The sequence below is a fragment of the Thermobia domestica genome, chromosome 11, assembly GCF_964235325.1.
Source record: "Thermobia domestica chromosome 11, izTheDome1.hap1.1, whole genome shotgun sequence".
NCBI classification, from domain to species: Eukaryota; Metazoa; Arthropoda; class Insecta; order Zygentoma; family Lepismatidae; genus Thermobia; species Thermobia domestica.
Window position 1 is genome coordinate 91,939,461 of NC_137464.1, and position 14,032 is coordinate 91,953,492.

The 14,032-nt window shown below is 33.9% G+C and overlaps 1 protein-coding gene across 1 annotated transcript in view; it reads left to right on the forward strand.

The window, feature by feature from the left end:
* Positions 1 to 14,032, forward strand: part of LOC145664281 (maltase A3-like) — a gene marked incomplete at its 5' end in the record, with an annotated part of 45,223 nt that overhangs the window by 15,322 nt on the left and 15,869 nt on the right. The window contains 3 exon segments of the mRNA XM_081730815.1: positions 6,402 to 6,527; positions 6,958 to 7,217; positions 12,671 to 12,884. Of these exon segments, the coding sequence (XP_081586941.1) occupies positions 6,402 to 6,527; positions 6,958 to 7,217; positions 12,671 to 12,884 (600 nt within the window).

The following is a 14,032-nucleotide window of genomic DNA, read 5'->3' on the forward strand; positions in this document are numbered from 1 at the left end:
AACACGAGTCAGTTTAAGAAATTCGAGCGAGAAAATTCAGTGCGTTTCATCCGTACCCATTCTTAAATATATTTTTAAATGTTACACCCAATCACAATTTTCCTAAGAAAATCGAAACTTCTTTTTAAATGTGCCTTGCTGTGGCCAAATGGTTCAAGTGCATTGGTTCTGGATTTGATTCCCGGTGAGAGCTAGTGTATTTTTATCCAACGTTAAGGAATAGGTGCAAAGAGAAAAGTGTTTAAACAAGTCTAACCAAGCTAATGAATAATACAAAGAAATAATACAATATTACGAAATTCTAGAAGAAACGTTGTTAATATTAGATATTTGCGTGTAAAAGTCCAACGCATGACTGCCAACTCCAAAGGTAAGAAAGTGAAACATCCAATACCAGGTTAATCAGTGGTCTCTAGTTAAAGCTATCCTACTAGGAAGTGATTGAGATAACAAAAAATATTGTAATCGCTGGGAGACATGTTAGAAGAATACATTGGGTAGAGAGTTTAATACTGGAACTCATGAATAGTCTCTGCACCTTCGTTTGGTATTGAAGTGCGTAGGTCTATATAGGTTTGCATTGAAATGAGCATTAATGCACAACATCTGTTGAACATTACGGGGGGCTTGCGGACAGGTTTGCAGTACATTTTACGGGGTTCGATATTGTAACGATCCTAGCAAACTCCTCAACCTTTCCGCACTGTACTCTATAAGTTAAATTCGTGCTTAATTAAAACTGTGTGTTTAAATTTAACACTGTTAACCGTTAATACCTGTGCACAACGGGCAACAATCCGCCAGTAATTCTTTATTTTTGCCCTTTGTTTTAGCGCCATAAATGTCTTTGTTCATAAATTTCTTTGTCTATGGTTTTGCATATACGTAGCGTGGACATTAAATTTTGACTTCTACGCCATATGCATCTAATTACAAACACACCTATAGAACGAACACAACAAACTTGGAATATATAGTTTATGTATGGAAAATCATACACGAGGCGCTGCACGGGAGAGCAGTTTGCATACATATGGCAGTCAACTTCCTAAGAAATTTATAATAATAATAATAAAAACAGAAAACGAAACAGTTATTTACATAATGTATTTATTTAAGCATGGAAGTGCAATAGACTTAAGTTATTTCTCTCTCTCTCTCTCTCTTTGATGGCAACAACCTTTAGAATGCCAAGAGTAGAAAAGGACTTGTGGCACTCATGACTATAGAGTGGTGTGTGTTTGGCACATCGGATTCCTTCGTTGTTAGCCCCAGCTTTCTAGACCGGATGCAGTTATTCCCGGTAGAAAATACAAGAAAATATACCTTTCTATTACTATTAAAGTAAATAATTACACTCATTCCCTCAACGTGATACTTGTTTAACTGTATACAGACAGCTGATCCATGGGAGAATCGTTGATAATAATAAATAAAATAAACTCCACAAATATTCTTGTAATTTGCTGGACACGCCAGTGTGCCTGTTATCCGGTTGTGGCACACTGGAATGTAGGGTATGGCTTTCTAATTTTTCCCCAACTATTTTAACTGCTTCAATTGAAATTAATCTATAATAATAAGAGTGAATTTAGTCTTCTTACCCTTCGATTTAGAAATAAGGTCCGCTAGAATTGTATATTTAAAAAATAATAATACAGTGAAACCTGTCTAAAGCGGACAGCCGTGGGGAATCAAAAATTGTCCGCTATAGAGAGGTGTCCGTCTTAGAAAGGTTTCGATATTTTCTTACGTAAATTAGTAAATAAGGTGATATGTAATTACAAACTATTGAAGGTAATTTATCAAACCGTTCTATGACTGTGGGCATGTCGATATCTGCGGATTCTCCACAAATCGCTTTGAAAGAAATTTTGTCTAATCCGAAACTTCTCTAACCACTCGCTCGAGACCTTGAAATCTGAAACATTCATTTCTGTTGCTACCTCTAAATTCTTAGCTTTTAGCATCGACTCTAACACAGGATTTTTTTTTCATTCCGCACTCTATAAAAACATTCACTTGCACACCAACTTTGTTCAAAGCAATGAGACACAATTTTCATTGTCATTTTCACACCAGAACTTTATTAACTTGTCTAGGTTTTATATGATCTCAGGTGCTTGAGTTTTACCGATACAAAAATTTTCAGCTATCCTTCGCACACCTCAGTATTCTTCGAAAATTCAATCAATTCGATTTTAACATTAGCGCTTCTCGTGGCATTTCGAAAGCTCACAACAACTTACACCTTATTGCTTCCGTCTACAAATAGAGGCACTAAGACAATATGCGAATACGTGAACAAAAATTACCAAACATGTCTTCTGCTTGATTCCAGCAAAACAGTAAAATGACGTGTCATCCCAAATGGCAGGCAACTGTCAATCACTTGATTCTAAAACAGGTTGGGTGGGAGTGGAATGCAAGCAAAGGATATGAAGGTGTTGTTAAACAAAGACGCTTCATCTGAGTTTCTGAACAGCCAGTTGACAAGGAAAAATGTTATTACAATGTTTCCTTGGTGATATATGTATGCATTTCTGAAAATGTATTTTTTCTGTATTTTTCAACTTGTTTCTAGAGAAAGTGTCCGTAATATGGAGGTAAATAATACCTATAAGAGACAGAAAAGACTGTCCGTGTCCGTACTAGAGAGTGTCCGCTTTAGAGAGGTTTGTCAACATGGTTTTTCCTATTACAGTGTTTGGGGATTACAAAATATGTCCGTTATGAGAGGTGTCCGCTTTATAGAGGTGTCCGTTAGTAGAGGTTTCACTGCACTACGCTCGACAGCTTCCGTCTCATTCACGACTTAGACTCTTCAGGAAAAGTAACAAGTTTATTACTTGTAATTTATTCTTTGAGTCAAAGTATTTTGCAATAAACCATCGTTTTGTAAGATATTTTTACGATTGTATACTATTAATTTCGAAAATTGTACACATAATATAATTTCCCATCATGGATTTGAAAAAATCAAAGTTCGAACAAAGAAAGATCTTCGATCCACATGTCTTTCATTATTGATCCTTAATTTATTTTAGTCCTAGGCAAAGCGAATCGACGGGATGGCTCTAAGTGAAAACATTCATTTAGATGGTTAAGTAATCTGGAAATTCCTGCTGTTATTTCACGAAACACAACAAATCTTGAGAAACAAAAACAATTTTGCTTACCAGGGGAAGGGAATAAATCATCTGCTTACGTTTGCTTAACTAGGAAGAAGGCAAGGGCGCCGATCCTAGGGGGCCGGGCCCCCCTTTGTATTTATGAATATACAATATTTGGCATAATTTGAATGCAATTTGCCTTAAAATCCTAATAATATATCGTCTGCATTTGAATGCCCTCCCAGAAAAAATATTTACAGAGAAATCGGCGCCCTTGGAAGAAGGTCTAGTGAAAGGAATAAAAATGTGATAACGTAATGCTTGAACAACTCTATCTAATGGAGAAAAGTAAATTAGTATTCAACACTTCTTTCAATTTTAAGCATTTCAAAGATTCTCGTAATTTAGTAGCGTCCCGGATTTGCAGTTTTGAAGCACGGGTACTCTATTTATACCTTAACGTTTCAGACCACGCACTTAAGCCGCTTTGCCACAAGAGGCACATAGGAGTTTTTCTTTCGATTTCCTTAGGAATATTGAGAATGGTATGACTTTTAAAACTATGTTTAAAAAAAGAATACATATCGACACAATAAGATGATAATCTAATACATAGGAAATATATTGAATTGTTTTTAATTTGTTCTCACGCTACCAAAACAGTATTTATTTTTTTTTTATTCCAGCCTTTTAATATAAGCATTTCACACTATTGTCTGTTCTAGGACAATACAATTCTAGTTCATGTATATGCTAGCTTTGGAAATACAGTAGAATTTCGCTTATCCGACATAAACAGGCAGGCAGAACGCTGGATAATATGGATGTGTTAAGAAAAGACCTGTTAAAAGTAAAACTTATGATATAATTTTACATATTACACATCTAATAATAATGTTTTATAACAAATAACTGCACTGCACTGAATCAGGGACGTATCCAGCGTGAGGGCCTCAGGGCTGTCCCCCTCCGAAACTCAAGCACTTTTTAATAAACATGCTTTTACCCTTTTGAGATTCTTTTATATCAGTTTACTAATAGTCAGTGTCCAAACTTTGGGCAATGTGCTGTTGTCTTGTTATAATTCTAAGAACATACATTAATGCCATTATACCATTTGGAATTAAAGAACAGGAATTAAATAGGATTAACATTTTGTTTCCGTTCTGTTTTTAACTTTAATATATTAGAACGATACACTCAATGTCTTCTTGCTATTTTTATGTGATATACGTAGCAGACAGTTTTCTTTAGTTACATTTCTCTCGAAAATATGTTTCATTTTGTTTGTGCTATAATGCAGTTTCCAAAGTAAACCGGTTTATAAATGAAAAGTAGGAAAAAGTTTAAGAGAAATACAGAACTGTTGCATTATTATTATTATTATTATTATTATTATTATTATTATTATTATTATTATTATTGATATTTTTAAAACATTAGAATTACGTGCTTACGAGGATTCGTGTTGGGCCCCCTCCGAATAGAAAACCTGGATACGTGTCTGCACTGAATGATAGATGTATGAGTCAACGTGTAGACGGGCGCGCTAGGCGATATACTCCAGAGCATGAAAAATAGATTAAGACCACAACTTGCAGTTCTTCTTGCCGATTGGTGCTTTCTGCAATGATATATCGGATCATACGGTATGTGTAACAAAGAATGGTCGGATAAGCGAGACCATTGTGAATTAGTGTTTCACGCACCTAAACCTGTAAAATGTTTGTATAAACGATTATCTTTCACTCCCTAGCTAAATTTGTGGGTATGATCACACACCTTGCCTCATAAAGTATAGTCTTATAAAGGAAAAAATATTTTTTAGCTAAAAGCTAAAGGGAAGTCAACTTCAGTAATATACTTTTTTTTTTTTTTTTTTTTTAAATAATGGCAAACTAGTCGATAAATCGCGTTTGATATTAAGATGTCTTTTTCTGTCCGTATATATCCTTTACATTTTGTTGGAGACAAAATTGTTATTTTCCCAAGAAAACAGGGTGAGAGAAGCTATACAACAACATGAACACAACATGAACTGAAAACAATAGCTATTACCAATAATACTGTAATCCTGGATATCAATAAGTTGTCCTTAGTATATTGCTTCGGTTCTTATTAACATGAAAATTATAATGTTTTGTAATAATAATAAAATAAATTAAAAAAAAAGAGAGAATGGGATAGGATGGGATTCGATGTGGTGTCAAAGTAATAAAATAACTACGAGTCCGCCACTCTATCCACCTAACCACAGAGGCTACGTTGTGTTTGTTCTTTTTTGTTAATAAATAATCTTCATAACCATGGTGCGTATCGCTTCGAACCTTAACATAAGAGTTTTTCTGTTTAATTCTATATTTTCGTACGACATCTTAGTTACAGAAGCTAATTTATATTTGGCAGGCAATCTACACACTAGGTTTTAACCAATAAATGCAACATTTTAGTTCAGTATCCAGTTCCTTGATCCATCTCCTCGACTTCGCTACTGAATTACCTCCGCAATCGTGCTGTACTACTGAAAAAATCCCTAGAAATCATCGTTGCCAGTATCCACAAAACCAAGCATAATTTTGATTTTTGTTTATATTTTTATTATTTTATTTTATTTTTTTATTTTTTATTTTTATTTATTTATTTATTTTTTTTTTTTTGAAATATCTCCTTAGATGGATTGCTCTCTATTATCTCCACATACTAATAACTCAATTTTACCCATAAACGTAAGGAAAAAGGAATAAATACGGAAAATCGTGAGTTTACGCGCAATTTTTTTTGCGCATGGGAGTACGTGCTATAACGTTAACTTGTTAGAAAGCTGCTAGTGGTATAGAGAAGATATTTTAGATTTGCACAAGACATTAAAAATAACAGTAAGGCGTTAGGACCTAAGATCTATTAGGGTAATTAAGAAGAAATGTTTCGAGATTACTATGGACATTGGTGTAAGGATATTTCATAAATAATAAGATACTTTCAGATTTTCATGTTGGAGTAATTAAAAGATCATACGAAATACCTTTGGATGTACAGTTTTGGTATATGGGCTTACAGAACTTGACTGTCAATATCACGACTGTTAAATTCCTTATCACCAATGCATTAGTATTATACACTGTCTTAATTTCTCATGTTGGCTTGATAGCTATCCTAGTGTAAGTGAGAAACTCGCATCGAAGATACAATAAAAACGTTAATTGCATAATCCTTTAGGGATAAGGACTTAGATTTAGCATTTCCGATGAGAATATCAATAAAATAAATGTTGTATACTTAAATGTGTAGGTCAGTGTGCGTGGAGGATCAGCCTGGACATGGAACGAGGAGCGGCAGGAATTCTACCTCCATCAATTTGGGAAACATCAGCCCGACTTGAATCTCAGAAATCCTCAAGTCGTTCAGGAACTAAAAGTAAGTTCTTACTTAGTAAATATGTTTTGCTGAAAGAGATAGTATTTTGATTGTTATAAAGCTGATAAAAAATTTTTTTAGAAAATTGATGGTAATTACATACATGATAAATCATATTAATAAATCATTGACTACCTCTTTTATTGACGAAGTGCAATATGTACATATGCAGGAAGTTATTAAATGTCATACTTGGTAAAATATAGAGTGATCTGTGCCTTTTTTCAACTCACTTTAACACTGTGCATAGAAATTGCCTAGTTATAACTTTTGACCTTATTTGAAGTGTAGAAATGAGAATTCGCAGATTAAATGCGTAATTTTTAAATTTCATTACAAGTAATTTGGAGCCGAATATACGGAATATAGGTAATTATAAGGATTGGGAAAAGTATTTACTTACAGTATAGTTTCATTCATTCCTCTGCAGGACATACTAAAATTTTGGTTGGAACTGGGAGTCCATGGTTTTGAGCTTCGTGATACAGAATATCTCCTTGAGAACGAAGATCTGAAAGATGAATCTGCAATAGGCGGGGTACCAGGTTCTGATGATAAAGAGCACAGTTTCTTGAGGCATATTCATACCCATAACGTGCGTGATGAATTTGGCATGGCACCAGCAGCCGTTGGAATCTTGGCTCAACTGAAATCTGTTCTTAAGAATTTTGATGATGATTCCGATAAAAGGTATGTACTGTGTATTCACATTTCCCCCCCGGTGGTTTCTGTAATCAAAGATAGCTGCCTGCTTCGTTGTTTCAATATGTGGACTATGTATACTTTGCCATGTACTATTATTACCCTAGGTTTGACACGCGTGTAGTTGTGCATTTTCTGTGGAACCTAAAATTAATTAACTTTGCGTGCACTGTACTCATGTTCTGACATCTTTCCACTAATCTCTGCACCAGAAGTTCGCTTTTGGTATAATTACCGGAGGCTTGGTTTTGGTGGATGCAGTTTCTCAATTTGTATACAGGCAGGTCAATGGACATTAACATCAGAATGACGAAGGCAATCATTTTAACTGACATTTAGCTCCCTCATAGCTATAAAGTTAAACGCGGAAGACCTGGGTTTGGTTTTCGGTTGAGGCTCATGCTGTTCCGATCCTCCCACACTAAGATGTAGACCGACGTTTTGTATAGCCTCGGTGCTAAAAGTGACGCTGAAGTCTACATGTTTCGTAGGGAGACTCATTTTATACGAAATTAGTGTCTTACCTTTTAGTTTAGATATCAAACTAAACTACTGGAATAACGAAACAGTGGAAAAATTAAAAAGAAAAAAAAACTTAATAGAAACTGACTTCAAAACTCAGTAAAATGCACAAAATAACTTTTTTTTAAGGAAAAATATACAGAGACTAAGAGAAATACTGAAAGACAGAAAGTAATAATAACGTTAACAAGGAAAGAATAATAAAATTATCATCGCAATAATTTTATATTGGGCATTCATTTGTTCCGCTTGACATTACTTCAAAAAAATTTATAGGTAATAGTAATAATTTATTTTCTGCCTTTCAGTTCTTTTTTTTAATGTCCAAATTTGTTTTAAAAAAGTTCTTATCTGGAGCATCCTTTCCCTGTGCGCGATCCTTATAAAAGCAGGGTTGGTTCTGAAATTTTACATTGAAGACAACAATGTGAAAATCTTCCAACTAATACCCAGGTAATGAACTTGTGTGGGAAATTTTTCAATAAAGGAAAACTTCATTCAATCCCCCTCCTCACTTTCTAAATATTTCTTTCAATTGAAAATTATAGGAAAAATAGAAGGAATCTGTTTGATAGTAAATGAGAAAGGAGTTAAAGAAATAAAAGAACATGTTGCAGTTAAACCAAGGTAACTATATAGTTACTTGGGTTTCCAGAGGGTTACGTGAGGGACTATAGTTACTTGGACTCTAAAATGGTAATTTCCATCCATCCTATCTTTGTCTTTTTTCTTATGCCTTAACAATGCTGATAGCAGTGAGCGAAAATTCAGCATTTAAATGATTTTTTGCAAGGAATATGTAACTGCTAAAGATGGGGAAACCAACAAAACAACGCAGGCTAAGTGAGAGACATTGTTATCTTTTATTAAGAGTGAGTTAAAATTCCTCCTCAAGCCTATCATAAATACTTGTCGGGCGAATAGAGCACAGAGCTCATCTACTAACGGTTCGCAGGTTTTTAATGCTTCGAGAACTACCCTTGGATACTCTTGAGCACGGTTGGCTAGTTTAAACCAGCTTTTTTTTTTTTTTTTTTTTTTTTTAATGGTTTAAATCAAAAAAACGAAAAATGATCGTAAAAGTGTGTGTTCGTAAAAGCTTGATGAACACACATTTGTGGGTTATCCCGTGTCACTTCCTCATATTATTCGTATTATATTCAGACCTAAATTCCTCATTCATTACTCAGAGAATATACTACAAAAGCAACTTCTAATTTTTACATTCTACTTGTCCATTATTGGCTTCAATATTATTTAAAAATGTATAACAATTAAAATGACATCAAAATAATTGTACAACGCCAAATTAGTACAATTGTGAAGATATAGTTAGTGTATGTTTTATCTAATGTTTAATTTAAACAGTTAGAACAAATATTAAAAATGAATAGAAACTGTTTAGAAAAAAAAAACTTTTTTAATAAGTTTATGAATGTTTCTTTTGTGATTTTTTTATAGTTTATAATTTTTATGCAATTTCAATCAAAGAAAAATTCTAAATATTGTTTCGTTTTAATAATGTTTACTATTGATAAAAATCATCGATATACCTTTTTTTTTTGAGGGGGGGGTTCATTTACTGAAATCATAAGTATCTTTGGTATCTATTTATGTATAAATGGGTCAAAGCCAAAGTGGACTCAAATAATTCTTATCTTTATTCACTTTTCTTAGTGAAATGCAAATTAAGTCGTATTTCTTTAACGTAGTGAACCAACTTTGACTTAATTAGTTCTTCTATACTCTGAAGTGTTTTGAAAATGTCCATTTGTAGTTATGTATAATGGTTTCACGTGTGCAACTGTTTATCTTTTTGTCCTTCTCAAATGACTCTTGACAATTAGACAGTTATACAGGGTGTTTCAAAACAACACCGAAACGTTGGGAAGTAATTCCTGACACCAAGATAAAAAGTATAGACCATCTTGGGTGCACAAGTGCTTCCTTTCGGATAGGCTGCCGAAAACATGAAAAATTAAACTTTAGAGATCCATAGCTTCAAAACTATGGAACGTACAGTAGTCGGTTCAAGACTTCACTTAGGAACTAGTATTAGTTCTATCCAAATATCCAACTTCCAGCATCCTAAGGTACTCACGCAACAATTTTTATGGAGGGAGTTTGGTTACTGGCATATAATCTGTAGTACTCACCAACTACCTCTAGAAAAATAGTTGCGAAAGTACCGCAGGATTCTGAAAGTCGGATATTTGGATAGGACATACACTAGTTCCTAAGTGAAGTCTTGACCCGACTACTGTAGGTCCCATAGTATTGGAGCTATGGACCTCTAAAATTTAGTTTTTCATGTTTTCGACAGCCTATAACTCCGAAAGGAAGCATTTGTACACCCAGGTTGGTCTATACTTTGTCTTATCTTGGTGTCAGGAATTACCTTTCAAACGTTATCGGTGTTGTTTTGAAACACCCTGTATTATAAGTATGTAAAGATCAATACAACGTATCAGGAGTCCTTTGAGAGTGAGTCGGCAGACATATCGGATTTGTGGCCAATTAGTCGCGGTTTCGAGTTCAAATGGAGGACAATTTGTTTCGGATGTAAGTCAAGAAGCGGTTTGGACTCCGCTTTAAGCTTATGTGACCCCTTCCAGCATAACCCGGCTGTTGCATAATAGCACCAAGGTGAAACAAACTTATTTCTGTACATATGTGATATAAATACATAGGGCAAATTATTTTAACGAAAAAAACCTGGTTTAAACCCAAAAAAAAAGTTTTTTTTTGTTTTTTCAATAAAAACCATGGTGTTTGCCAACCCTGCTCTTGAGACAAATACCCTCAAAACTTTTTCCACGGTAAGTTCACACTTTTACTTTTTTATTTTAATCAGCAAAATAAAAAATTAAAAACTTTACCAAAATTTCGTCAGTACTTGTGACAGGGGTGGCTGGTTTAAACAAAGAAAAAAAAAAAAAAAAAAAAACTTTAAATCCTATGAACTTAATGGTAACGTTTCCAAATATAAAACCATCTGCATTAGTTTTATCTCCTTTTCACCTTTTTAATCAAGGCGTCCCATGTTCAATTCTCTGTCGAACCACATCCCTTTTCTCAAGTGTAAACCAAGGAACGATTCGGATGTGACTTTAAGCGAAAGTCTTCTTACCTTTGTATTATATAAGGATATTAAGCCTAAACACACGAAACGAAACCAAATTATATACCTGAATGTCAGTTTTATAGAGAAGCCAAGGTTGCTTAAATATAATGATACAAATTGTAAAATTTACCGACTGCCTATGTAGCTTCCAATTGTTTTAATTTATTTGAATGATATCTACATACTAAATTTGTAATTTAATACCCCAGTTTTAGCGTACTGATCATGATACAAATTTTACATGCCAAGCAATAACGGGATTGTTTTCGTTATTGCTTTACATTTAAAATAATAATTTTCCCAATGGCTAAGGCGGGAGTTTCCCGATTTATATATAATTCTGTATATTGGTTTCAATTGTGCAACAGTTGATCCTTCTGTCCTTCTGAAATTACACTTGACAGTTATATTAATAAGTATGTAAAAATCAGTACAACATATATTGATCAGAAGTCTTCGTGAGTGAGTCGGCAGACTCATCGCCTTGTCGCAGATTAGTTTCGGTTTCGAGTCCAAATAGAGAACAATTTCTCTTGGATGTAAAGAAGCGGTTTGAATTCAGCTTTAAGCTTACGTGACTCCTTCCAGCATAACCCCGTTGTTGCATAATAACACCACGGCGAAACAGACGTATTTCTCTTCATATGTAATATAAATACATAGAACAAATTATTTAAATAAAAATTAAAAAACTGGTTTAAACCCAAAAAAACCGAGGTTTTTGTTTTTTTCAATAAAAACTATGGTTTTTGCCAACCTTGACTTGTGGTCACTTCACATTTTTGTATCAACAAAGAAAAAATAGTTTCCTAGTAAAGTTGTAGACTACTATTTATTATTTTACTGTATACAGCATTTCAAAATATGTACTCATGTCCAAAATGATTGTCGCATATCTATAACTGTCTTCTTGTAAGAATATAATTTGATAATGATTTTGCAGGGTACTTTCAATACTGATATGTGTATAGTCAGAAAATGTATATTTGTGGTAAATTTCATAGCAAAAGAATTACAAATACGAAAATTAAAATGAGTAAAACAAAATGTTGCTAAATAGACAAGGAAGTTTTATTTTCGTTATGCTGTTCTTATTTACCGCTCTTTTGACATTAAATTTGCCACATACATGTCTTTGCCGATTATACATATACTAACATTATAAGAAATACCTGGCGAATTCGTTATCAAATTTTATTCCTACAACATATTTATGGACATGCGACAATAATTTGGACATGAGTGTAAACGATAGTCTCTAACTACTCTACTTATACTTTTTTTCTTTTCTTTTTCTTTCTTTTCCATAGTAAGATAACAGGAATAACCTAAAAATTTAGTGGAAACTACAAGTACTTACTAAATTTTGGTAATGGTCCTTGAAAAACATTTCACTGTTGATTCAAAATATATATAATGTGGTGATCTTACTGTGGGAAAGGGCTTAAGCGTTTGTTTGTCCTTGAGGAGTGCCCGAGGGTAGCACTTGGAAGAAAAATGGGCTGAGGAACAGTAGGTGACTAATTCGTTATATCATTTGTCATACCTAGTATCATTGCCAGCTGGGACATGTTTTGCAGTTTTAAATGCGTCAACTTCATGGTAGCAATCGTAGCAATGACGACACAAATATAGTGTCAAGCCAGAACAATCCATTGTATTTTTTTTCCCTATCAAATGTGTATAACAATAAATTCGTGGAAAAGTGTGATTTTGATTTATAAGTTTTATTTTTCTTCTTTGAATTTCATCAACTTTCAATGGACAATAAATCAGTGAATTCGTTTTATTTCAGAATTTTGATGACTAGCACAAACATTACAAAGGACGATATATTGAAGTATGCCCGAAAGAATGAGACCCATGTAGTTGATATTCCACAGAACTCAAAACTTACAGAACTAAAGCCTGGTTTTACTGCTCAAGATCTTAATAATACTGTTAGTGAGTGGCTAAGCGAAGATGGATTTTGGGTTAATAGAGATGAAGGATTTTGGCCTACGTGGACAGTAAGTATTTCAAACAGTACTTCGGTATGACTAAGAGCTAACATTTCTATGCATTTTTAAGTAAAGATATGATTTGACGCATGTTTATATAACTTGTAAAACAAACAAAAATCGTGTTTATAGTGTACTATAATTGTACTAAACTGTTTCAGCGATCTGTATCACCTTTGTTAGTAGTTTTGGGAGTAACTCAGTTCAAATTCATTGATCATTTTTCAGTTGAGCAGAAGAAAGTTAGGATGATGCGAGAAATGAAAAGACTGTCATGAGTTTCCTAAAGTTACTGACGAGGACGATAGAGAGCACTGGAACAGTTTAATATAATTATAGGGCACTTGAATGATATATATTTCCGTTCGATGTGTCTCCAACGTTGTTTAGGCATAGGAATTTGAAATTTTGCGTAAACACTGTATTGAGGATAAGTCGAGAATTTTTGAAACACGAACCCTAAGGTGGGAAAAGGGTACGGATTTTCTCTTTCGTTCAGCAGATCTCAAAAACTGTTAGACGTAGGTACCTGAAAATTTGCATAAATGTCCTTCTCCAGCCTTAAGCGGAGGTCAAAACCGAATCCTCAGAGGGGAAAAAAAAATAATAATAATAATAAAATAAATGGGTGCAGGCCTGAATGTTTTTACGTCGTTCACTGGATATATGAATCTATTAGGTAGAGGAATTCAAAATTTTGAACAAACTCTTTCTGTAAATCGTGAGCTACTGACTGTAGGAGGGGTTTTGCGACACTAGATCTTTGAAACTTACCAACAGGAACTAATTTCATGGTTATTAGAGGATTACAGTGATTAAAACAGTAATAAAACAATGGGTCATTCCATGTGAAATCAACCAAACCCGAAACCTCATGATGTTTGATTTCGATGAAACTTAGTGTACATGTAGGTCCCTATGAGAGATGATTATGCACCAAATTGTAGCTCTGTACCCCCTGTAGTTTCAGAGTACATGGTGGTAAAAAAATTGACAAATTTGATGTTTTTTGTAGAATCTTGTTAGCTTCAGTTGGTCATTTCTGCCGTAAATATTGAACTAGAGAGAAAGATAATATACCATTTTGAAGAGGAAAGAATAGGCTACAATATCTGCCATTTTCCGGGAAAATTTTGGATCAGTGATATTTCAGGAAG